The sequence below is a fragment of the Prorops nasuta genome, unplaced genomic scaffold (assembly GCF_024137725.1).
Source record: "Prorops nasuta isolate Cenicafe-Biocafe unplaced genomic scaffold, Cenicafe_Pnas_1.2 PNAS00011, whole genome shotgun sequence".
NCBI classification, from domain to species: domain Eukaryota; kingdom Metazoa; phylum Arthropoda; class Insecta; order Hymenoptera; family Bethylidae; genus Prorops; species Prorops nasuta.
In genome coordinates, this window is record NW_027116808.1 from 1,279,768 (window position 1) to 1,306,200 (window position 26,433).

General features: G+C 40.2%; 3 protein-coding genes across 7 annotated transcripts in view; 1 reads left to right on the top strand and 2 right to left on the bottom strand.

Moving 5' to 3' along the window:
- The window catches only part of LOC136777338 (uncharacterized), a 53,415-nt gene extending 36,573 nt beyond the window's left edge, over window positions 1-16,842 (bottom strand). Inside the window, exon 1 of the mRNA XM_066733522.1 lies at window positions 16,500-16,842. Within this exon, the coding sequence (XP_066589619.1) occupies window positions 16,500-16,590 (91 nt within the window). The 5' untranslated portion in view covers window positions 16,591-16,842. The remainder of the gene's footprint in view (window positions 1-16,499) is intronic.
- qin overlaps window positions 1-23,715 on the top strand; it is a 153,477-nt gene extending 129,762 nt beyond the window's left edge. For 2 of the 3 annotated variants that reach the window (XM_066733515.1, XM_066733516.1), the window contains exons 6-17: window positions 17,771-17,989; window positions 18,324-18,451; window positions 18,539-18,687; window positions 19,253-19,336; window positions 19,420-19,572; window positions 19,677-19,953; window positions 20,037-20,196; window positions 20,259-20,387; window positions 20,448-20,550; window positions 20,628-20,801; window positions 20,876-21,104; window positions 21,194-23,715. In XM_066733515.1, the coding sequence (XP_066589612.1) occupies window positions 17,771-17,989; window positions 18,324-18,451; window positions 18,539-18,687; window positions 19,253-19,336; window positions 19,420-19,572; window positions 19,677-19,953; window positions 20,037-20,196; window positions 20,259-20,387; window positions 20,448-20,550; window positions 20,628-20,801; window positions 20,876-21,104; window positions 21,194-23,705 (4,317 nt within the window). In that variant the 3' untranslated portion in view covers window positions 23,706-23,715. The remainder of the gene's footprint in view (window positions 1-17,770; window positions 17,990-18,323; window positions 18,452-18,538; window positions 18,688-19,252; window positions 19,337-19,419; window positions 19,573-19,676; window positions 19,954-20,036; window positions 20,197-20,258; window positions 20,388-20,447; window positions 20,551-20,627; window positions 20,802-20,875; window positions 21,105-21,193) is intronic. The other variant, XM_066733517.1, reaches the window with a different exon arrangement.
- A 44-nt stretch (window positions 23,716-23,759) lies between these two features.
- Window positions 23,760-25,988, bottom strand: CstF64 (cleavage stimulation factor subunit 2 CstF64). Of its 3 annotated transcripts, none has more exons than XM_066733519.1 (8): window positions 25,776-25,988; window positions 25,611-25,689; window positions 24,925-25,499; window positions 24,664-24,835; window positions 24,549-24,575; window positions 24,382-24,479; window positions 24,120-24,316; window positions 23,760-24,020 (listed from the first exon to the last, which is right to left on the bottom strand). In XM_066733519.1, the coding sequence occupies exons 1-8, from the start codon at window positions 25,834-25,836 to the stop codon at window positions 23,901-23,903; spliced, it is 1,329 nt and encodes a 442-aa protein (XP_066589616.1). In that variant the 5' UTR covers window positions 25,837-25,988; the 3' UTR covers window positions 23,760-23,900. The 3 variants fall into 3 exon arrangements, with proteins under 3 accessions (XP_066589616.1, XP_066589615.1, XP_066589617.1); XM_066733518.1 differs by having other exon boundaries at window positions 24,549-24,590; XM_066733520.1 differs by lacking the exon at window positions 24,549-24,575.
- Window positions 25,989-26,433: the final 445 nt, after the last annotated feature.

Here is a 26,433-nt window from a genome sequence, read left to right on the forward strand (position 1 = left end):
TCGAGGACGGAGTAAAAACAGCTGGTAATATTCTTTGTTCGAGTGGGACGAGTCGGAAAAAGAGGGTCGTAGGTCCATGCACCGTAAAAGTACACGAATATCCATTATAGAGTGTAATACACGGTGCTAGTTTAGAAAAAGTCGATATTCCCTGGGGAATATTATATTTTACTGAAAAACTGTGCAAGAAGCGAGTGTTTGGAAGAAAGTAGTCGCGAAGAGAAGTACGGGGATTTCTTTAGAGTTTCCACGAAGAAAAGGTTTCGCAGCGATATTTTTGCAGGGTGAAAATATGACGATTGAATTCCGTGGTCGTTGGGACTCGGTGTTTGGCTAGGCAAGTAGAAAAAGGGCGCGATACGCCGGCAGGCCAGTCCGAGGGCAGTAACCCAGAGCTCTAATAAAACTAAAGCGGCCACTCTGACAATTTCGATTTTACCGTCGCGTCGCGTCGCGCCTCTCTGATCCCTCTCGTCACTGCAAAAAGCACGAAGCACTCCCGCCCGTCAGTGTCGTGGATACTTAGGCAGGCCCATTTCGAGCTGCCCCTTCAATTATTGTCAAAAAAAAATCACGTCAATTCCTTAATGAAATTCTTCCGGGGAATGCCCCGCTCTCTCGAAATGGCAGCTCCTATAACCGAGCATTCATCAGCCTCGCCTGGCTTATTCTATTTTTCAAATCAAATCCCACCCCTTAACCCTCTCCCCTCGACCGATACTACCCCTGCGCTCTTTATAAATAATCGCAGCGTCGCCCTCGCTCCGAGTGTTCATATGTTTAAAAAACAGTCGCAGCTCGAAATTTCGTCATTCTCCGGTGTCCACAACGGAGCCAGGTTTAACGTTGATATTTGTATGTGGATTATATCGTTTAACGCGCTCTATGAAATTTCTTACAACCACCCGCAGCAAAGCGCGTACGTGTGAGTGCGTTGGTGGGAGACAGTTTTGCACGTACTCTCTCGCACACACGGGCAAAGAGTACTAAACCCTCGTGCTTTACGGGGACTGTCGCAATTTCAGTTAATACTATAAAATCTTCGATACACGTATACTTCGGGACGCATGCGCCAAGAGTGAGAGACGTTTTCATAGGGAAGCTGGAAGCTAGAGGGGGCCAGGTACACACACACACACACACACACATACATATAACGTCTCTAGGTTTAGCCGTGGAGACGCGTGTTACGTCCCTCATCCCCCCTCCCCTCTTTCTCGTCCAAACTTGTCGATGGAAAGCTTCGCTTTATAGCCTTTCATTTATAGCGACGCGAAAGTACTGCAACCGGAGAGCTCCTCTCTCGAACCGGTCGGAATATATCGGGAAGCGTAATCCGTCGTTCGGAGAACCAACGAGAGAGAGAGAGAGAGAGAGAGAGAGAGAGAGAGAGAGAGAGAGAAATATGTGCCTGCACAGCTCAGAGAGGGATATATTAGCGCAGTTTCCTTCAAGGGATCCTCGACACCTGAAAAACTCTCCATCAATCTCTCTCTCTATTACTATATTTATTTCTTCCTTTTAATCGCGTGGAACGCGTTTTTCTATAAGGACAATGGAATCTCTCTGCTCGAAATTGAAAATTAGCTATATAGGGTCGCCTCGTTACAATATTCGAGGCTCCGACGACGGGAAAGCCAAAGTTGTGATCTGCAGCAGCGGAGAGGGAAACAACATATCCCACTTGACTCTTCTCTTTGGCCTTACGATTGCTGCAGTCTCCCTCCCCCTCCCCTCTCTTCTCTTGTTCCCTATATATCCGATGACCAAGAGCGTCCTCCATCCCCCCCCCCCCCCTCCTACTCTCTCGACGAGCATACAAATACACGAGCGTGACGCTGCACAGAGACGCGAATACTCGACGACGTTTATCATTTATGCCGTGTCATTCCGCGTCGGATGACGCTTTTATTGAAATGGATTTTTTCTGTTTTCAATTCGGCCCTATCGCGTCACCGCCACCACCGGATCCCAAATATCTCTCGCCTTGCGGCGCGCAAATAGTGATAGAGTTTCATCGCGCGCGCGATACCCCTCTTTTTAACGCTTCCTTTTTAGCCGAACCATCCACACGCGCCACTTCTATTATCCTCCGATATAGGTATATAAGGTACACTTGGAGTTACCTGTCGATAATCCCGGATTTAGAGGAGAAACTTATCAATTTTCACTAAGCAAATGCACTTTACCAATTTCACCAGCGATTTTAAACCCATCTTATAGATATATTTCGATTCCATCGATGCCAACTAAGCGGGGATTTTGCCAGTTTTTGCCTTCTCGCGCCACTGTCCAGATTTATTCGATAAACCAGGATACGTATATATATATATATATATGTATATATATATAGTAATTGCAAGGTGTGACCAATTAAAAATCCATGCTCATTCTGCAGGATCGACACTGCGAGCTCCACGATAATCCCTTAAAACTCAAGTGCGTGTAAAGAAGGCGCACAGACTAGCTAGAGAATTAATATTATATATATATATATATATATATATATGTACTTATACGGGAGAGCTTCCGATGAATCAACTTTTACGACAGAGTGCAAATAAACGTCGAGCCAAGTTTAAATTAAAACTTGTACGGCTTTTTGGTAGCTACTTTTTCGCGTGGCTTTTAACTTATCCAGTGCATGGTATACTTTTGCTCAACTTTACTTTCACTTTATTTCTCCTTTTTCTCCTCTTCTTCGAATCAATCGCTGTGTCAATCGTGCGTACATCTATCTCGTACATTTTTACCAATTGCGATGTGAGAGACTCGACAAACCATCATTCGTGTTTATATATATATATATATAGTACATTTTAATAAACCATCCGTCAGGAATTCACGCGTACAATGTGTTTACCCTTTTCCATTATTTAACGCAAAAAAGCACTCCACACATTCGGTTCGACTTATTGGTATAAAGCATTTGCGTGTACCGCGGAGGACAATAGTAATCATTTTTGCCAATTAGCGCAGAACTAGACTTGTATCCGGTAGAAACAAGGCAGCAATGGCCCGTTGTGGTTCTTGGACATCTCATATTGTTTCGCGTCATTACGCAACCTCTTATTTTGTCTCACAATCGTATCAGTCAGCCGGATTAGCCCGAGGTGAAATTTCGAAATGCGAGCCTGCACGATCCAGTCCCTCCTTCCTCCCGCAAAAAGAACTTGCTCAACCTTTTAAGCTCCGGGCGACCTCCTGGCCACTTCACGGTCATCGCCTTGGCCCGCTCTTTTCTCTCTTTTCTTATATATTCATCGAGGATGAACGATCTCGTTCGAGCACGCACGCGTAAACACGCATTATTTATGGTTTCGTCCAGCAATTAGAATCGCTGCGTCTCGGTGATTTTTAAGAGAGCGAGTAACGCGCGTTCCTTGGATAAACCGGAAGTCCGGTGCAAGAACGACTTGGATCCGGACGAAGACGGTGTTTGAAGAACGATTTGCAGCTTCGAATGGTGGAATAGTCATGCAATTTCTCAATGATACCGGTGAATGTTCGACGAGTGTGTTTTTGTAGCGAAAAAAAAGGGTCGTTCGACCACCAAACGATCGCATTGCTACCAACGATGAGAAAGAACGACTCGCGAAATCGGACGCCATTACCCGCTTCTAAACGATTTCGTTAATTTGTTCCGCAGATCAAACTACAAACCTATTGTTGTATTCCCTAATACTGTATATAAATTAGCCAATCCCTTCAATTTCAAAAAGCATTTTATCTTTCCAAGAACGCAAAGAAAAAACACCCCACCTCATCGATCTTTAATTTTTATTCAAAGCTGCCAAAAAATATCGTTATTCGAAGCGATGAACAGTCACGTGCACAATTTCAATGAATCGCTTTTTCCTCCTGATTTTTCTTTATTTTCGTACTTCTCAGTCCCTGTGCATAGCTTCCTCCATATATACAGTTTGCCCCGAAGAATAACCAGGAGCTTCTCCATAAGGCTAACTGCTCGGGCTGTTCAGCGAGGTCTAAGAAATTTCATAAGAAGAGCGAGGAGGCGGTTTCTGCCAGGGCTCCGGCAGAATCAACGAAATTATCCGACGACGGACGACGACGTCGGGAACTCGTAAAATTCCAGCAGCGAAACGGGAGACTCGCGCGCGCACGAGCACACTGCCTCCGACGACCTTAACGAAATTTCCCGCAGGCCTTGGCACGCAGCTTTCCCCGTGTGGAACGTACGTTCCACAGGCCGGTGGTGGTGGTGATGATGATGCGTCCGCGGGCACAAAGATTAGATCTCGCAGAATCACTCGTAGCCGCAGATCCGATGAAACCAAGCGCAAGAATCATCGGGCCAATCGAGGAACACCTTTATTCGAGCCTGTTCTCTCCGCCTTCTGTTTTCTCTTGGCAAATAGTACACTCATTTTGCTCCCTGCCCAAATCATTTATCACGCCAGATCCAATCGACTGGTTCGCCACAGTTCGAGCTCACTGAATCCGTAGAAAATCCTTCATCGACGATCCCGTTTCACCTCGCGATTTCTCTCCACCACCGACTCTACCGAAACGTACAAATTTCTTTATTGAAAAAATCATTTCTCCCCATTAATAAAAAGCTCCTGTAGCGGAAGTTGAAGCGTCAATAAAGCACCTTCCCGTTTCTGCCTCTCGTCATCTTCCATTTCCCGTAAAACGTCGGAATCTTGCGTATCGATTGTTATGGAGAACTTGCCGAAGACTACTTTCCTCTCTCTCTCTCTCTCTCTCTCTCTCTCTTAAGGTCGCTCCTTTAATTCCCTTCTTCTCGCGCAGCAACCTTTCTCCCTCGCTGCAGTCATTGTTCATTCTTCTACGTACACACCTACGCACCGTGCAACGACCTCCGTGTGTTTCGTCCTTCTTCATCTTCATCCTCCGTCTTCTCTCCCCCACCTTGGCTCTACTCGAGAAATCGTCCGGAATAATTGAAATTCCCGTAAGCACCTTACGGATAACTCGGTATATCGCAGCATCGGAAAAGCTCCGAAGGATCCTCTCCACATTTTTCATTATATCCTAGCAACGCATTACCAAACATCTCCCGATTATTTACTTCCTTGCTCCGAGAATCGAGCTTCCTGTACATTTGTACCGTACGAGATTTTCAAGACTGCAGAAGAGACACTTTAATCTTGGTTTATCAGGAATCGGTTGGATTCCGACGTAACACGCGTGGCGTAGCGGAGAATACGGAATGAATGAATGGGAGAAAGGAGTCAGGGAGCCAATATAGGAATAAATTCTAGTGCTAGGATTAGTTGCACGATTTTCCGGATTCTTTGGGATCCACACTGGATAAACTTCCACCCATCTTACGGACGCAAGTATATACGCGATAAACTTTCGACTAGAGAAAATACTCGGCGCAACCTATCACGCTTTCTAACACATCTGTGTCTTTCGAGAGTCCAGGGAATATATCGTCTAGCTGATCTTTGCAATGGCCTGTGCGTGTGTCTATATATATGTATGTGAATAGATTCTTGTAAATCGTGATCATTGTTAAATTGCAATCTTGTTAAAAGTTACGCTGCTTGGTAGGAGGAAATTCAGGGGGTGGGAGATAATTACTCCGTAACGTGTACCTATATATATATATATATATATATATACTCCTTGCACTTTCCTCCACGTGCATTTATGATGCAGTGTCACTCGGGACCCGACGAAACTAATTAAAGATTGATCCCGCGTAAACCGGAAGTGCAATGCTACCACCTCGCGCATCGGGCAAACTTTATCGCGTCAGGATGAATTTCTCAAGCGCGTTGGTACCTCGTGGTTGGACTCTCCGAGTCTTTCCAAAGTTTCGCGTCAATGCACCGAAGCTGATACGCTTCTCGATTGAGTTATCTCGCACGACTAACGAGCTATTCGATATAAAAAGTCTTTTTACCACACGGGTCCCGATAACATTATTCCGACAAGCTTCCTTCAACGTTCCTCCCACATTCGATCGTTTGGAAAATTCGCTGTTGGAGTTTCCTCGTCATTTTCAAATCTCGATCATCCGAGATGAAACGCTATATAGCTATATATACATCGTAAGTGGTACAAGCACTCTACGCGCAGTTTATACGAATTACCCGAAGCGCACGGAGAACCGGTCCTCGTCAAATGCAAATTTGTCCAGTGGCCAAGTGTGCGTAGCTGTGCCTGTCAAGGTCATTCGCGATGCGAGTATCCCGACTAACGAGTTAAGGCTAAATCTGAAAATTGATGGAGCATATCGCGCGGCAGCTCGATCATGGAAGACGTGGAACTTTCATAAATTTCACGACGGTCGATCGGCCGCTCGCGTTGACCCATTTTTTCGCGTCGCGAAAAATTCCTCTCAACGTCCAATGCGAGCTCTCCTCCGGAGCGAGCGCAGGAAGGGTGTGCGTTAGAAAATAAACGGGCAAGAATATACAAACGAACGAACGGAACGTGAATGGGTCCCAATCTCGAAAGCGGCGAGAGAACTTTCTCCAAGTTCCTTCTAAAGATGCATTTCCAGCCACGGCGTATGCCAATAACCTTCCTGTGTAATAATCGAGTCGCGCGGGACCAAACTACACCTTCATTCTCGCCTACGAAACATTGGCTAATATTTTTCTTTACACCCTTTATATATGTGTAATTATAGAACTGTGCTTTTTAGTCTTACAATTCTTCATCGATAATAGCGATTCACCCTCCCATTCAAACGCCACGATTCATCGCGAATGATAAAAGAAGAACTTCGGGTCGTGTCAATTTCTTGATGAAAACACGTATAACCGTTTTACGGGACGAGGCGTCAAGATTCGGTGGAAGATGCGCGTGTGTGTGGTAGAGTTTATACAAAAAAACGTCGATCAGGTAATATAAATTAAACACAGCGGTCGCTTTTGGAAAACACACCGGTAGAGTATACACAACACCGAGTACCACGCGATCCGAGTCCTTGTACGACTTTTACGGACGCAATCATCGTCTTCTCACGAATCCCACAGTTTCCGGCCTCTTCCCCCTCTACTATATCCTCGTCTTGCGAAAGGTGGAAGAAAAAATAGATCACCTAAGCGCAAAACGTATGTAGAATTAGATCGTAAGAGGGATCGGATTGCTCCGCTCTCTTCATCATCGATCATTAATCATTTTCATTGATACTCAGGCACGGAGCCTTCTTCTTGCGAAATTTGTCTTCCTAGCGCGCTAGGAGACGATCGAGTCTTTGTGTTGCACGGATTTTCCAATGAGCGAAGGGGAAACAATGGACGGAGGGAACACGCGATACGTGCGAGGTCGTTGTGTGTGTGTGTTGGAAGTAGTCTAGCACTATCGGTGGAAATCGTGTTCGGAGGCGACGTTTATGCGAGAGCACGAATCGAGTCCTACGGTAGACATGAGTCATCGATTTAATCGAAGGAACGCTTGTATAATATGTGGCAACCGGCTTGGCTCCGGAGTCTCTTTTTAAAATGCCTTCTCGCATAACTAGCCCAGATAGCAGAAACGGGACATGCCGCGACTACACTACGCGATACACAAGCGTAACGATATACGCGTGACGTAGAATTTCTCACCTAACTGCAGCCGCCGCCACGGTCGCCAAACATCACGTTTATGCACCGTGCAATCATTCAAAGCCTCCGCAATTCGCTTACTCCTGTTTACGCCCCTCTTTCTCTATATGTGTGTGTGTGTGTGTGTGCTCCAATATCTTTACTCTTTGCTCCAACGAGCGAAAGTCACCATGCCACATTTTTATTCCGCAGCTGCCGCGCTCTGTCTCGCCTGCCTTCCCAACTTCCTTCTCAGCCCCCTGTAATTGCTCTTTGTAATTGAACCGGTTCAATTCTCCTTCCCGATTATTATAACATCCTGGCGAACCCCGCACCGCTGACTCTATCCTCTTATCTACTTTATTTACAGCAGCTATTTCTTCTTAACGCGATAACTCGATCGTTTCTTCAGGTTCCATGATGAAATTCTTGCTCTTCGAGGATTGCGAGAGTGTTAATTTTTTGGAGAATTCTTGTATACAGTTGTCCCGATTTAAAGATAGCTCTGGCACTCGGGAAGCGGGAATTTTAACGCTTGTTTCGTTTATATATAATGTCTGATCGATGATATTTACGAAAGGCTTCATTCTCTTAACAACGCCAATCGATTCTTCGTGATTGGACTGCACCGCTCCGCACGATACTTTTACTTGCCGATTCAATTTTATACTTTTGCTTCAACCTGTTTTTTCCTCCAATTATAAACGTGTACAGGAATCGTTTTGTTAGTTGTCATTTTTTATCGGGGTTGATCGTGTCGATTTCGAACCGTGTAAAGTTGCTGCGTTCCTCTCGAGATATTTTAAAGGACGTCCTACCGCTGTGCTTCGAACCAGATTGGATTTTGTGGCTGAGACAAATGACACAGCGAACGTCAACTCTTATTTGCATACAAGCATATGTAGATTTTCGTGAATTTATAGCGTCGTTGGAAAAAATACCGAGAGATGGGTGCTACTGAATAAAGAAGAGGGCCTGAATAAATCGTAGCGGATTAGAAAAGCAATGAATAATAATTAAGTAAAAGTGTTATAGATTACGAGATTGAAAGAGGATTAAAAAGGGGATTAGGAACTGAAGAAAGTTGATATTGACGAAGAGGGGGAGGGGAGGGGGTCTTTTCCTGTATGTACTACGAGAGGTGGAGCTCGATTCATAACTCTTCTTACGATTCCTGTCTCCTCCTCATCTTCGAGACTCGTGCATCTCAACGTCTAAGAACTTGGACATTCGATTTTTAAATTTTTAAACTCGTTCCAAGGTTCTTCCAAAATTTTCCATATACCTAAAATATTTGCCAATGCCTTGGCTGGATGTAAAATACATCGAAAAAAATTGTACTCGAGAGAGAAATAAATCTGTCGCCTATTTTCCAACTTGGATTGCTAGCATTGCTTAAATTGGTTTGACTGAGAAATCATCCTACATTTCGCGTTACCATTGTTGCGCAATGATTCGACTGTTTCCGCCGCTGCGTTTATAATAAGCCACTGTATATACGTACGAGCTTTGGAATATTGATTTCACAATTGAAAGACACACTTATAGAATTGCGAATCCTTACCGCAGTACCGATTGGGAATGATTGGCATATTATATGTAAGAGAGCGAGGAAAAAAATTGTAGAGTAATTGAGGGTGTCGGTGCAATAACTCGTTAGACGCTCGAAATCACGTAAGGGAATTTATCCGCTTATAGAAATTTTACCATATAAATGAGAATTAACAAACGTACTCTTTTAAGGAAAACTTTTCTTAATTTATCATTGAATAATTTTTTATTAAACAATATAATTTAAAGTGCAAGTATATGTGGTGAAAATTAAAGCTCTTATGTATTCGTAGAAATTCGTGTAATAATTGAAATACTGGTAAGTGTTACCAGTGGGAAACGCGTGTGTGTTGCTGCACTAAAAATTCAAAATCGTATTTAAAAAATCCACATAGTTCATTGACGTTAAAAATTAATATCTCGCGAGTGAATAACATCGCCAGTGTCATCATCATCGTCGTCGCATCTTACGCACGGATCGAGGCTTGAAATTCAACGAACGAGCGAGTCCCAATGATAAAACCATGAAAATCATTTTTAACAAAGATTCGCACCATTTTTGGCCAACACGGTATAGTTAACGGTGCAACAAAAATTCGCAAGAATGCAGAACATTATACAGACATTCGGGGAAATATAAAATCGTCGAGCATAAAGCCGAAATAACCGACAAAAAAAAATCCACAGATTCGCGAACATTCGGTGGAATAATGAATTCGACAAACTTGCGATTGGATTCGGGAAGACACGCGAAAAATGAGTCGACTATGTATTTTACAGTGTGCACGTGCATTTTTCCCTCGGCAGCTCTCGTTCCCGTGGAAAACTACGCTCTGGTTGTTAATTAAACGGGACTTTGTTGAATGTTAGTAGATTTCGATGACCGAACTACATAACAATGGCTTGTAGTTAATTATTTGTTGCTTTCAGTCAAAGCCCGAGTTAAATCATCAGAAGTTTTCTCGAGCTTCGTCGCTTGTTTTGCGTTATAAACAGCACCGCGACGATTTATAGTTGGTGGAGTTGCACGAGCTATCACGCGCACGGATAACACGCACACGAATCCACTGGCGAGCCATCCTCCGATCATTGAGGAAAAAAGATGGCATAAAAAATATTCCCTTCCCACTCCCCTCGTCCCCCCATCCAAATACTCATTTATCAACCCATAACGAACGCATCAATGCCAAGTTCATTTACCTTTTCATTTTTAAGATTCGTTCAATAATACGGATCGCTAATTCCGATGGGTCTGATGATAAATATAACGAGGGGAATATTGCGAGGGAACGTTATTTGTCCTGCCTTTGATTGATATATTATACTAGACCAAACTAATGAATTATACATATATATAGGATCGTTGAGTTTTACGAATCGAATGAATTTACCGAATATAACGATAGAGGTCGGAGCCTAGGCATTTTAGCCAGGAATCATTTTATAGAGCGGCCTGGTTGTTACGCACGCGTATTTGTCGTTACGAAGGAATGTGTGGGTTGAATGCAACATTCCCGGGTCAAGCTGCATGTACCTGGCTATGCGTTATTGTCACCGGTACTCGCTAACTTCCTCGAACAACCGGCAAGTCGGTTACGAGATGGTTGGTTTGTCATTCGGGAACGCGTTCGTTTTTCTTCAGCTTCGACGCTTTTGTCTTGCCATCTCTCTCTCTCTCTCTCTCTCTTTATTATGCACTATGCAAATCTCTTCCTATTCTCTAGTCTCTCTGCCTAATGCCCACGCTGCATTCACAGCGTCCACACATATATCACTCTTCTCCCTTTGATTCCTCGAATTATGGCGAAATCGACTCGAGATGGATCATCCTGAAGCAAGCATCTTCCAGTTGCCCATAAAAAAGAGGAACGACTTTTCTCTTGGTACAATCGCTCCATCCCATGTTCTAGCAACATTGCTCCTCTTCGACTACGTCTTCTGGTTCACTCTCTCCCGTACTACAGTCCGGGTCATGAACATTCCTCGCCAGAGAGAACGATAACGACGACGATGCTTCTTTACCTTTTATAGAAAAAGAAAGGTAACCATATAAGCTCCTTTCTCTCGAAACCATCATTTCAATAATTGAAATGATTACTCTCGGCTCGCTCTAACGGACCTCGTGCGTTCTCTACGTTTCTCGTTCGTTGATAAGCTGAAAGCGCAGAGAGAGAGAGAGAGAGAGAGAGAGAGGTGAACTCTCTGATGATTTTTAAACTACAAGCCTCGCGCCACTATGCAATATTAAAGTTAATTAGCAAAACAAACGGCGAAGCTTTGTTTCGAGTTTTTTTTCTCTCTCGACGTTCGATTAATCACTGATTAATCAGGACTTAGTTAACAGACGGGATTTCGATTGGGGATATGGGGCTTATAGCAGCGTTTACTTTCATTCTCGAAATTGTGTAAACCCAACGTTTGTTGTACTGCAGGAACGCTCGTCGTGTGCAACTGTGTGGGGATTGTATGTATGTGTGCGTGTGCTCCTGTGAAAGTATCGTGTAGGATGCGACCAGGCATTATATGTATATATATATATAGCGTACTGATCACTCGTACATTATTTGCCTATACCACGTGCAAAATCGCGGAAGAACCAATGCTTTTAAGCAGTGTCCTGTGAACATAAATATTTTATACACCGAGTGTCCAGTTAATTGTGAACAATTTAGTGAATTCAGATTGAAATATTGCAAAAATACTTTCTTATACCACTGTTTAAGTCCATAGTGATTCCTGAAGAAATTATCGAGGATTAAAAATTGCTCGATTCATGACATATTGATCGGAAGAAGCTTCCAACAAGATCCAATCTAAGATCAGTGGATTTTTCTGCTAATGCAAAAAAAGGTTGAATCAAAGAATTTTTAAATTCTCCAATCACTTTCACATCAAGGACTATATACAGAGATCAATAAATGACACAGAATTTTGTTTATTTTAATTATTAAATGTAAAAAATTTTAAACAATTGACCATAGTTCACCGACCACCCTGTATAACACTGCCTCATCCCTCCTCTACCACCCTTTAAGTAACAGCAGCTTTTTCAAGATCTCGCAGGTCCTGGTTTTGCGGAGATTACGCATAATCGTTTAATAGATTTGAAAAGCTGTTGGCTTACGATGCACCGGGTTAATGGAAGCCTCTCAAGTCTGTTGAATAATAAGCAATATAGCTCGGCTTAATTCATTGTTTGGACGAGAATCGTATTTGCCGGAGAGCACGGTATAAATCGCTGGACAAAATGTATTGATCGGCCTGCCAAATATTTATCGGATATACAGCGCGGCTGTGAGCGCTCAATTATTAATCGTTATGACCCTATAACGTTTCTATATATATATATATATATATATATATATATATACAGAAACAGAGTCATCGTGGCGTAGTCTTCGTATGGGCGTACAATACGTGCACCGAAATTATACGTCTAGATTGATCAATCTCTGTTTTCCAATTACGGGCTGAGAATGAAAATGGCTAATGCAGCTGATTTGTTTATACTCGGCGATCTAATAGTTCATTCTGCTGAAAAATTGAATAAAATCCAACTTGCTATATATCGGGAGTTCGTCAAAGTCCACGTCCCGTTGTAACGCGTTTTTGTCCGGCACTGTAATCAGGCTCGATGCTTTATGGGAGGAGGAGAGCAGCAATGGCAGAGCGATGTTTACTTGAGCGGAGAAATACGCGAATGGTCGCGCGCGACAAAAAGCTTCCCCCGCGAGGTGTTTTCTCGATTCGCTCGGAGTTTCTGCCGCGGGCCGATCGCTCCTCCAAGCCACCCACTTTTTCTCAAAGCCTCGCAACAATTGCCGCTCCGACGGATCCATCCGGGGACTCGTCACTTTTTCCCTAATTATACGCTTCAGTTGGACACGGAATAATTTTAATCAACGTACATTAATTATCAGCGAATGCTGGAAAACCATTAATTCTATGTAGCTGATGAGCAAGTACAACGAAGTTAATTGTGTTAAAGGGGAATTTTGCAGGGTACACGATGAAATTGCATTGTGAATAATTCACAGTCATTTTCTCGCGTTCGTCATTAAACGTAAGGTTGACGGGTAGGATGGATTGGAGATGACAGTGGATTAGAAGGGGGGGGGGGGGGACCAAGCAGCGAGTTCCGAAGCCCCGGGCGAGATTCCTCCTGCGACTTTCTTGGCTGGAAAAACACGTTGCTCGAAAGCTTCCAACGACCGTTCTTCGGCTTTTGCCCCGATCCGAATGGAGAAATAATTCTCCTTCAAGGATCCCCTCTCTCAGTCTCGTTCTTCTCGTTAAGGCGATATTGTTGATTTGCGATTCCTCATCCCCCTCCTCCTTCTCGACGCGCACCAATTGCATAATCGTTTTTGCGAAATTTCTGAAATCTTCACCGCGAGCCGACAGGCGAAAAAATTTATTCTTCCAATGGAGTGGAGTGATCCGTCGAGCCGATACGTAAAGTCAAATGAGTCCAATTGTCATTCGCTGGATGCTGCGAAGAATCCGATAAATCTTCGCTGCACAAGCAGCCTTTTTCTCCAACGACGACGGTAAATAGGATGTTTCGCGTTATTTCGCTATAGCACACTATCGCTATTGCCATATTCCGTTTAATTTGCTAATAAATTTACCGAGCGAGATTATTTGAGAGAAAATTATATTTACAATGGCTAAATCCACACGTGTCTGCAATTTCAAATCGAGTTATCTATTGGACGATTGAATGCAATGGAAAAATTAATAGAAGCCTCGGAGAGCATTTGACAAATACTATAATAATTTGGTGTATGTGTAGCGAGGTGTAAAAAATTCAAAGTGACCTAAAACATTTTTATAATTCTATAGTAAAAATGTTTCCTAGCATCTTTCTAGCAAGGCGTTTCAATTAGCGAACCCTGTATACTACGTGGCAAAGCACTGATAGAGTGAAATTAGGCTGTAATAATTAGTTACACATCCACTGGAGTAGCACAGGATATTAAAACGCCTCCATAAATGGCAGAAAAGATTTGCTGCAGAATTTAGGTGAACCGCTATAGCAAGATACTACGGTTGGTAAAATAAATAGTTATCGATTCAACGTCTTTTAACGATGAAAGATTTTTAAAAATATAGCGAAAAGAGTGTTGCTACATAAAAAGATAAACTATACAATAAAAGACGACTATTTTCCTGCCGCTTTATTGCATTTCGCGCGCGTGTTACTTTAGTAGCATTGTATAATGTTTAGTGGGTCGTTCACGGTAACTAAACTGAGCGAGTTCTAAGGCCGCAAACAAGGGGATGCACAATTATCTCGTGTTTAAACAACGTGGCAATAAAGATAGTGTCCTGGAATTAAGAGAGAATTGTCAGTCTGGTGTAAACTGCGGAAGCGAGTAGCGAGCGCGCGGAATATGACTGACGAGCGAGCGAAAGAGGCACGAGTCGCTGTTAAAGAGCCAAGATAATACGTGGGAGCAATGGTTGAAACTGACTGAGTAAGTAGCACGTTGAAAAATCTGCGCTGTGCGAGGCTTTATAATTTTCCGCCAGCTTCACCCTGGGCTAAAGTGATTCGCTCCTCCCCTCGGAGTACTCCCTGTATCAAACTTTCAAACCTATTTCGATCTTCGAACGCTGGCCTCTATGTATATAATTCCTTTCTGCATATAAACTTTCTTCATTCTCATCTGAGACGTCGGAAAATAACAACCGTTTCGCTCTAATTAATAACAATCTGTAGCGAGGAAATTCATAAACTGCCAATAGTTGAATAAATGGATAAATATGTTCCTGAAAGTATATGCCCAACTCGATTGAAATTCGTCTATCTCAATTTAGGTAAATAATAGCGCTAAGTAATGGCGTTTGAAGAGTTGGTAATTTCTACTGAATCAACTTGGTGAAAAGGTTTTCTCTCGTTAGAGATTTGCAGAGTTACTTAAACATGGCTGAAGCAACGGTGGGTGGTGCTGCCTCGTTGAATAGGATTAAAATTTCTGCAATAATTATAACATATTTTGATGGTGATTTAGTACGAAGAGAGAGAGAGAGAGAGAGAGAGAGATGGATTTCTTCGTCGAGGACGACGAGAGGATCGTATCCATCGATTTTGGATCGCGATACGTGCGCAGACGTACCTGCAGGAGGAGGGGGAGCTAATTTCGGAGTGGAAGAAACCCCAGCTTGTCAATATCTACTCGTTTAACCATTTCCTTCGGTTCTCTTTGACTGTTTGCACGGTATAATTAACGCTCCATCGCGAAGACGTTAAAGAGCGAATTCTGTACGGCTGATTTGCCAGGGTAAATAAGATTGCACCGAACACGTTAAATGTAGATGACGTAACGGCCAATATTGATTCACGCAGACTTACATAATTACTCGCGCACAAGCCACTGGCCTCGTGGATTTATTTATTTATTCGTCAGGGTCAATGACCTTTATTCCCGCTTATAACACACCCGTGCACCCAGTCGTCCAACCTCCTCGATCAAAAACCTATCTTCCGATCGCTGCACCTTTTCGTGAAAATGCGACATTTCCAATCATGGAAAATTCACTTTTCTCATCTCATCCGCGTCGGGTATATTTGGGCGGGAGGCAAAAGACGCGGAGGAACGATTCTTTGGCCATTAAAAATTTCTTACTCGTGCGTGGATCTTTCGTCTCGAGGTACCTACTTTGCTTTTATGGAAGAAATTAGCGTGTAACCTTCAATGCGACTGAAACGTAAAATTATGTGTACGAGTATTTATTTATTTATAGCTTCCATTTCCTTTTTTCTCGACTCATTCATTCGTTTAAAAGGATTCTGTAATTTCAGTGGTAGCGGGACGTCTCGCTTCCGCTAGCTGCTCGCAGAAAATCCACTGGAAAATGAAAAGCGTTTCGTCGTCGTTGTCGTAGTGCTGCTTGTATCCCAGCGGTTGTTGTCGTAGCAAGGAAATAAAAATAAACGAGGATAAAATTAATTGCACGGTGCATTAGACGCAACTAAGCACTTTTATCATGGAGAAAGCTATACGTACACGCGTGTCCGTCAAAGGACGTAAATATTTTACACGATCGAGCCGCGCGTGTTGCGTTCTTATATATACTCGCCACTGTGCTGTATCGAGCCTCGCGAGTGCCCATTACATAATAAATGAGAAGAGTTGATAATGTATATATATATATATATATATATATATATAGACTGCAGCCATTGCGAGAAAGAAGATGGAGATTGTGCAAATATAAAGCATTACCGGAAAGCAGAGAATGCACCACGCTCCATTCTGCAGGAGAGATACACTATATAATAATACTTTCTAATCTTGGATCCACAGCTGAGTATAATCAAACGCGATAATTTATAATATTACGTTCTCCAGTTGCAAATTGCAGAAGGAAGAAGAAATACGAGAAGTGGATAGTGTTCGGAGGACTCACCGGCGAGATTCGGCGATAAATCGCAGAGAGCCGCGACGATCAACACAGCCTGGAGGATCATGGTCCTCCGGAGGATCCTCCTGCTTGACATTCGGGCACACAACGGCGCTTCTCGCGCGGGGGGCGGAGGGGAAGTCGCTCGACTTCCTGCGCGGTTATGATCCAGTGGTACCGCTGAGAAGCCTCATTCTCCAGTCATCCCGAAGATGATCCTGTTTCTCGATCTCGGAAAAGAGACGCCGAAGAGAAGAGGGATACTCCAGAGTTACTTCGGATCGGTACCCGAAGAGAAGAAGAGGACGAAGACTCCCGAAGAGCGAATGAACGAAGAAGAAGAAGGAGGTGGAGGAGAGGATCGCGAGAGTTCGCGATGGTTACCGGTCCTCGGAACACGAGAGACTGGCACGAACGATCGCTACTTGATTCGCGCCGAGCCGAACCGAGCATCGGCTTCTAGCACGACGGGTCTTCACTTCATTCGCCTTCATTCCGCTCCCTGCCACCGCCGCCGCCGCCGTCACCACCGCGAGAACCAACCTACCGACGTTCTACACGCTCCATTCCAAACTCTCCTCTCCTTTCGCGCGTGCAGCGGTCACCAGGTCCCACTCAAAGATCACCGCTGCTGATATCCTTCGCGAGCCATACCGGTGAACGGCACTTGACTCCCCCCTCCTCGTCCCTACAGCGTATCCAATAAATTCACTGTCAATTCTCATCCTCGTTTCTTCACTCGACACATTTTACACTTCCATGACCATTTTTACAGAGCATTTTTACGAGATGGTCCGTGGAGATTGCGAGAATTTCTTCTACGTCTTCGGGGTAGTCTCCTTTAAACTGAGTAAAATCACATTTACTTTTTCTGTTGCTGACAACAGGACTATGGGTTTCCACGTTAGATTCAGACTGCTTGCTTCTCTTATTCTGTGTTATGACACAGGATCGGATATATAGGGTCTGAAATAATGGATGAAACAACCCGAAGTATGGTTGTAATATTATTTTGTTAAATTATTCGTAAACATTGGAGATTTCAATTTTTAATAAGAGTTTTTTTACATTTATAATCCATATAATATTTTTGTATTTTATCTCGCACGTCAATACGTATTTGACTCGTCTATATCGGCGTTGATTTAACAGAGGGAGTGTCGTATTTATAACCGAACTATTCGCAAATCTTTCGAATTACCTGATGTTATTGTATAGTGAAAATTAATTTTTTTATTTGCAAGTATTATAATCTAATGTCATTGTTCTGATTTCAGAACTTGCGAGAATTAAGCAGATCCACCGATTTGGAGAACAGTAAGGAAATCCGACATGTCATACACGAACACTTCACCCATCTACACGGTATCCTTCAAAATGTGGAACAAGGTATTCTGGAGAAACTGGACGAGAGGAAAACGGCCACATTGAAGAATTTTCAAGATATCGAATCTCGACTTCTGATTGAAGAAAATCAGCTGCAATCTGCACTTTTGGTAGGTTTTATTGCGAGATTTATTGATCGGCGAAGAGTGTGAGACTGGACGATATATGATTTAGCCAATCTACTCGCTAATAATATCTAGGTGGGAAACAGTGTTGATAATAATAAAATTAAATGAAATCAAAGGAAAGAGAAAAGCCTCGTAGTCTTGTGCTTGCTCCACACGAATGATGGTTTCACGCTCTGTGATATAATTGTGTTTCGGTCTTTGAAAAAACGACTGTGACCATAAAGCTCTTGTTTTTGTCTTCGTATAAGGCAGTAAGAAGCCATCGCCTTCCATTATGACCTCCTAACCTTAGCTAATCGCGCTTTTAACCTTGCAGGTTGCTACTTCCGCAAGAGAGAATCTTGATAAGATCAGTCTACAAAACTTGATAAAGAATTTGGAGCCACTGGCTGATGTCCCTTGTCATCTTGTTCGAAATCTTCCTGAAGAGCAACAAAAAATAAAGTAAGGTTTACAGTTAATTCCTCTGCAATACTCTTATCTATTTAATACTGTGATATGTTAAAAAAATTAATGTTTCTCTTATTGCAGCCTAACTATTGATAAATCAATATTCGATTTATTAAAAAGTCATTGCATTATCGAGGTACCCAATACCACTATCTACACACTTATGGAGCAAAAGAATTTGCCAAAGGATTACCAAATCGAACCACTGACTGACAATAATGTAGTGCTAAGTAATGCTTGTTTCCTATTATTCTATTAGTAGATTAAATTGTAGATAATGTACAGCCTCCTCATGCACGATGACACATGTATGTGTCATTTTTTTGTTCTCCATTCTGTTGCTTCTAAACTTTTGCGTAATATTTTGTATCATAATAAGATACTGGATAGACTAAAAATTGGAAACTGCAAGTGACTTTTATTGTCTACGATTTATCTTTTAACCAAAAATCTTGAAGAAGCTGTTTTTAGGAAAAAAGTTATTATTAAAGAATTTTAATTGCAAACATAAAATCGAGTATATTTGTTTTCGAGGTCGCTGCTTACGAAATTGAACTCAAAATTGCAACATTCAAGATGATTAGTCCAATACAGCGGATGATTTGTGTAATTTTTTAATTAAATCTGATTGACTTCAATTGCTGATCCGCCATATGTTATTCGACATTTTGAATTTTATCATTTTTATTTTGAGCTCGTAATAGGCGACGATCCTAGAGTAGAGAATGTCATGCAAAAATATCCAATTAGAAACTCGTGCGTATAACAGGGGTAATATATTTTACTTATTTGCAGAATTACTGGATAAAACACCTTCTCAGACTTTGGAAGTGAGTGTTCCAAAAAAACCGCTCGAGTATGATTCATCTGGGACTAGTGGTATGCTATTTTGAATGTGTCTATTAATAACCGAGCGCGAAATAACATAAGTATGCATTTTTAAATAAATTTTTCAATTTTAGGAGCACTTGAATCTGTTGATGTAACACACATAATTACCCCTGCACATTTCTATCTTCGTAAAACAGCATTATTTTCCGAATATAACAGTTTATCATCGGAATTAACTTTATGTGCTAGCACTACTGCACCTCCACAAAAAGAAATTATACTAAGTAAGAGTAAATCATTTTCTCGTATATCTATGCTTAAATTGCATTAATAAAAGTTTTCAATATATACACATCATAATTCTATATAATTCAATTGGTAATTTTAGGGAAATTCTATATAGTTCAATGTATATACGATAAAAAGTGGTATCGTGCTCGGGTGACCGATATCAATAACGAGAAAGATGGAATAAGTTATAATGTTTTTTATATCGATTCTGGCAAAGAAGAGTCAAAAGTTCCATTAGCAAGATTTAGAGAACTTCCAAGTAAATTAGCTTCACAAATGGCAATGGCTATAAAATGTTCACTGTACGATATTGTACCTAGAAATGATACTTGGAGCATTGAAGCCATCGACTTCTTTCGTGAATTATTAAACAAGTAAATAGAAAAGTTTTGTTTATCCACTTACCACTATATACTCATTCATTTACTTTTTGTGCTAATTAAAACCAATTTTAAAGTTCTAGTGACAAATTTATCTCCATGCATCATCATATGGATTCTTGTGGAGGAACAAACTTTATAAACTTACTAGTACATCATGAATACACGACGTTATCTGTACGAGAAGTATTAATATTTTTAGCTTATGGAAAATATGTGTCGAGCCAATCATTAATGGTATGATATTTAAATTTCACAGAAACTGTATTATTTAGAACATTAATTTTTATTAAAAGTAGGCTATTCCTTTCCAGATAAAAAATCATCAGTCAGTTCGAAAGTTTTTCAAAGAAACGTTGGACCTACATTCCTATGTCGAAGCCACGTGCGAGTACCTTGAATCTCCGGAATCTATTTATATAATAAAAGTAAATGTTTATCACTTAATTATAGTAAGAATATAACTGACTAAGAACATTTATTTACAGACTGGCCATAATAAAAAATACCTTGACGAATTAATCGAGAACATGACCAAGGAATACAATACTAATAAGAACAATTATGGATTGATATATATGCCTGATTTAGGTATGTAGAATAATTTAATAAATTATTTCATTCTTGTACTATTGCTCCATTTAAATCATTGAATGTTTCATACGAAGGAATGGAGTGTGCTGTACAAGATTCTCACGATCATAAATGGTATCGTGCTTATATCACCGGTATACCAGATGTAAAAATGATTTCGGTCTTTTATGTAGACATAGGAAAAACAGTAACCATACCTTATAATCAGGCTAGAAAATTAACCAAAGAGTTTATGCAGTCGAATGTACAGGAATGTATATTTAATTAGATGCTTTATAAATAAATTAATTGGTTTTTAATCAATTGTCCCTTTTTAAATTATAGGCGATAAAGGTTTCGTTAAGATATATTCAGTCTCAAGAGAAATGGTGTAAAGATACAATTAAGTACATGAAACAACGTCTACTAAAGAAGAAATTTATAGTTACCGCTTATGAACAGATTGACGACTATTATAGCGTTATTATTCTCATGAATGACGATATAAGCTTTAACACTCTTTTAGTTGATCGAGGAGGTGCGACCTATACAGAAGAAGGTATTTTATCCAGGTAAATCTTTTTGAAAATTATCTTACATTTTATTTAAAAAAAAGTGATTATATATTTGCTTTAACCAGAAAATGTCCTATTATTTTCAGCAATAATAACTATTTACCGCAAATTGAAGATACGAAAAAACATCAGAAGATAAGGAATAAAAAAAATAAAAAGATTAATAAGGAAATGTCAAAGTGCGACTCCAAAAATGAAGCCGATCCCTACAAAGTAGGTGTAATAGTACACCATGTTGAATCTCCTGATTGTATTATAGTTTCCGATGCTACTCGTCAGGAAGCTCACATACAAATGACTAAAGAAATGCAGGAATTTTACAACAAATATCATTCAAACGATAGGACGGTTACGGAAGGTACAGCCTGTGTTGTCTATTCGCAAAAAGACAAGTGTTATTGTCGCGCAAGAGTTAAGAAAGTGTTGTCCGAAGAAGCAGTAGTTTACTTGTACGACTTAGGTTTCGATGAAACCGTTAGTTTAAAGGATATTCAGCCATTGAAACCAGAATTTACAAAATTGCCAGCCTACATGTTTACAGTAAAACTGGCAGGAATAACACCTTGCGGAGGAACAGATAAATGGGCATCTGACACAATTAATACGTTAAAAAATCTTATTTATGAGAATGAACATAACAGTTTTTACATATCGAAATTATCCAACTCAGACGATGCATCTATATCTGTTGAGCTATTTGTTAACCAACTAATCATAGATGGCCCATTATCTCCAACGAGAAATGATACCAATTCTATTAACAAATTGTTAGTGACCGCTGGTTTCGCTTTACCTATTAGAGATTATAGTGATAAACGAGATAATATTTTAGCTGTTGAATTGAAACGTCAGTTACAGATATACCATAAGGCACAGAATAGTTGTAACGATGGAATAAAATGGTATGTGTCAACTGATGAATCGAATGTGCCAACGCTGGTTCAAATAAAACAGGTAGATGCCAGTTTTGGGAGTATCACAGATTCAAATGAATTGGGCACTGCACAAAATTCAAATACAGTAAAAAGCTGGTTACCAGCTGAACCTTTAGATGAAACTGAATCATTTATTGGGAAACCGACTAATGTGGATGAAGAAGGCTATGTATACTTGTATCCTACTGAACAAAATGAAGATAAGATAAATTTCATTAAAAGCTGTTTAGAAAGTGTTTATAAAAATATAAAAATAACACCAGATGATGAAAATTTGTCCAATGGAGATCTATGCATTGCAAAATATTATTTGGACGAACAATGGTACAGAGGATTAGTACAGGAGGTGTTAAGTGATAAAACAGCGTTAATAAAGTTTGTCGATTATGGAAATGTCGAAAAATTTAAACTTGGTAAAGGCGTAATCAGCAAAAAAATTCAGTTGCAAGAAATTCCAATTCAGTGCACTAAATGTAAAGTATATGGCTTGGAATCACCTTCTGCAGATGGTAAATGGACGAAAGAAGAGTTGGATAAATTACACGTAACATTGGTTGATCATGAATGTGTAATAGAAGTTATAAGTAAGGAGGATACTTGCACAATAGTAAAAATAACACTATTACCCATAAATCAAGACATCGTTAGTTATATGAAGGAAGAATTTGCACGCGAAAGAAATATTCAGAATGATACTTTCGATGTAATAATTTCCGATGAAGATGCTTCGTCTACAGAGAGTCCAGATGGAATTATAGAAGAATTTATAGAAGAAAGTACAATGAGTGATAGTAAGAGCAACACTAATCTTTCTATCATTGAAAGTCTAGATGAAAGTACTGCTAAATGCGACGATATTATAAGCGGTAGTTCATTGATTATAGAAACATGCAAGGGTAAAGATGTAAGCTTGCAAATGGAAACTAATTTTGGAAATGCATGTTCACCCAATTCATCTATTACCGATGAAAATATAGCCTCATCAACACCACAAAATGAGTTAGAGTGTTTATTTACTTATGCTTCATTAAATATCCCAAAAGATATTGAGTTTATCAAAGGGGAAGTTACTTGTTGGGTAGGTGTCACAGACTTGTGGATACAACTCCAGGATAATGTGCATTCGCAGAAATTAAATGCTTATTACATGCAATATTTGAATGTAATGAATGAGTTGCAATTATTTGCAGAAGAGCAACCATTATTGAAAAGCCTGTCAATTAATGCAGTGTGCTGTTCAAAATTTTCTGACGGAGTATGGTATAGATGTATAATAGAAGAATGTACAGACATTAAAAATACGGATACAACGAATGTTACAGTGAGATTTGTAGACTATGGGAACTCTGAAAAAAAGAGTGTTTCCCGACTTAATCATAATTTTCGCGAGATGAAAAACGAATGGCTTCAATGTCCAGCTATGAGCATAAAATGCTGCTTATGGGGCACAGAGCTTTCACCTAATTATAACATGAACACTGAAGACGAAACGAGTTATTTTATTGAAAAAATATCGCAAGGAGTGTACAACATTCCGGTATTCGTTAAAATTAAAGAAACGCAAGGTAATAAATACCATGTACAATTGTACACTGATAAAGAATTCAATACATTTGTATACAGCTCTTTAATCGAAGAAGGAATTTTAGAGTTAACAGCTTAAGGAATTCCATTCATTTTTAACTTGTGATAATAAGCGAGTCTTATAACTCCCTACTTAATCGGAAGAAAATAGTATTTTTATTTTAGAGATAAAAGACTTGTGTTTATCTAAAGGATAATTGTTTTATTTTCATATTGATTTATTACATGGTAATTAACATTATACGTGAATTACAAATATGAAATAATTTTACAATTAACGCTGTGTACTTTTAGCAATCTGCTCTTTTAAGACTAATATGCTTTGTCTTTGTTCTGGTGGTAACATTGAAATTTGTTCATCTGATAACTGCAGTACTTGCATTATCAATGCAGCCTGGAAAAAGATTGATGCGTTTTTTGTACTCATTTTTTTGTCAAATAATAAATATCATTGGTGATGTTAAGTATTTTAAGTTTAATTATTACAATTTACCTTTTCCTGATCAGAAGCACCACTTGGTATACTACCTGCTGAGGACATACCAGCCATTAATCTTGAAGTTGCGGCACTAGCAGGTGTAGGTATAACAACAGCAGGAATCGTTGAGTTTGTCGGTATAACGCTTAGCGGAGGTACAACTGGAGCAGCAACAGGTCTTGGTACGACTGGTGGTACAGTAGGTGCTGATGCTGGACAGTTGGTTAATATTAAAAAAATATATTATCCATCACAAAATCGTTTTTAAACAACTTACAATTGCTTTTTGTAGTTCTCGGATCAATCGGCATTCTTGAATCTCGAGGATCCCGAGGATCTCTTCCAAATCTATCGGCCCTTGGATCACGGCAAAAGCTGAAAATATTTGTTTATTGATTATTCTGGTAATAATAATATTTTCATTAAACCATTTAAGTTTTCAACCTCTCAGTTGCTTCCACAGGAAGGACGCTGCATGTAATAATTCTGTTTTGATATTATTAATTGTACACAGTAACATGTGAGCAAACCTACATTAACATAAATGGAATATACTAACTTATCTGGTAGAGGAAACGCATTTCCTGCCCGAGCGTCGGTAACCGCCGGCATCACTGGTGGCGCAGTAACAGATACTGGCTGTGACTGAGGCGGGCCTCTTAAATCCTGGTCCATTCTAGAAAGTCGGGGATCCATTTGTCTATCTAATGTTCTTAAATCTACATCTTGACCTGCAATATTATTTGTGTAGATTTTTAAAAAATCACAATTTATATATATTGATATTAAAATTTAATTAAGGCAATTTTAAAATAGGCACCTGCAAAAATAGGAGCAGGTGGATTGGTATTAACTGGAGCAGGTCTGTTTTGAGCCCATGGTTCTTCAATTCTTGGTACAACAGGATGAGAAGGAGGTTTCTCAGAAGGTGTCAAAACACTTGGAATTGGATTAGCTTTGTGCAACATAGTAACTGCGGTATGAGGATCCACTATTCTCATAACAACCTGGGCTTGGAGCAAAGCATAAGCTAGCTGTGGGTTTTGTAACAGCATCTGCCGTGCTTCATTTGGGTTATTTTGTACACATAGCTTCATTTGTTTCATTAGTTCAAACATTTGTTCAGGTGGTAATGATGCTACCGCTTTACTTATAGCTTCTGGGGCTTTATCTGCTTGAACAACTTCTCCATATGGGTTTTCTGTATTTTGTCCTTGTAAAAGGCTCTGCATTTCCATTCTACTTTTCTCTGTACAAGCATTGTCAACTCGTAACGTTCTACCCCCTATTTCATAGCCATTCAAATTTCTCATAGCACTTAATGCTGTTTCTTGGTCCTTGTACTCGCAAAAACCATATCCCTTTGGTTTACCTGTTTCTCTATCAAAGACTAATCTAAAAAAGCAAATATAAACATATCTTCGATTATCAAATGAATAAATTGTTACCTAAATTACTTGATGTGCTTATGCTTATTTTTAATCTTAAAAATTATTATTAACTTACTTGAAAGATAAAACAGGTCCAACCTCACTAAATATGTCTTTTAAGTTTTCTTCTGTTGCTTCATATGGAATATTTCCAACTGAAAACAATCATTTTGTATTGAGAGGTTATAGTTTGTATATCAATGATTCTACAAATCATAATGAGTCATTTAATTTTGTTTACCAAAAACACTTCTCATGGATTTATCCATTAGAGATTGATCCAGCGTTGCCAACTCCGCCATTTTGAATTATACTACGCTGTAATCCTCTGTATAGTAAGATTAGTAAGTGGCTATCTTCTTCTTCCTGGCGAGCAGCATATGCGGGATTGCGGGAATCGGGATGTGCATTGTGCGGCAATGAAGGACGAAGGTAGGTGGTGAGGGAAAATGGCTGGCCGCCATCTTGAATGTTAGTACATACATAGATATAACACATAGCTGTAGGGGAGCCCTCTAACGCGGTTCCTAAATGCATCGAGGGACGCCATATACATACATATACATACACACTATAGGGACCGTGCACATCAACACAATGACGGTGAGATGAGAATGTGTATTGGCGTATATGCATACTATCAGCACAAACTATCGGTCAATTTTTGCAGTTTTTGAGTGTAATTTATTTATACGTATATAGTTACACATTGACACTTCTCTATCATTGTGTTGATGTGCACGGTCCCTATACACACAGTAGGAAATTGAATCGTGTTTGCTTTCAACTATAGTGTAGTATATCATTTTCCATGTTAAATTACAGAGTGAAGCTAGCAGAACCACACACGATTCAATTTATTTCTCACTGTGTTCGAACGCGCCCTATTGGGATCTGAC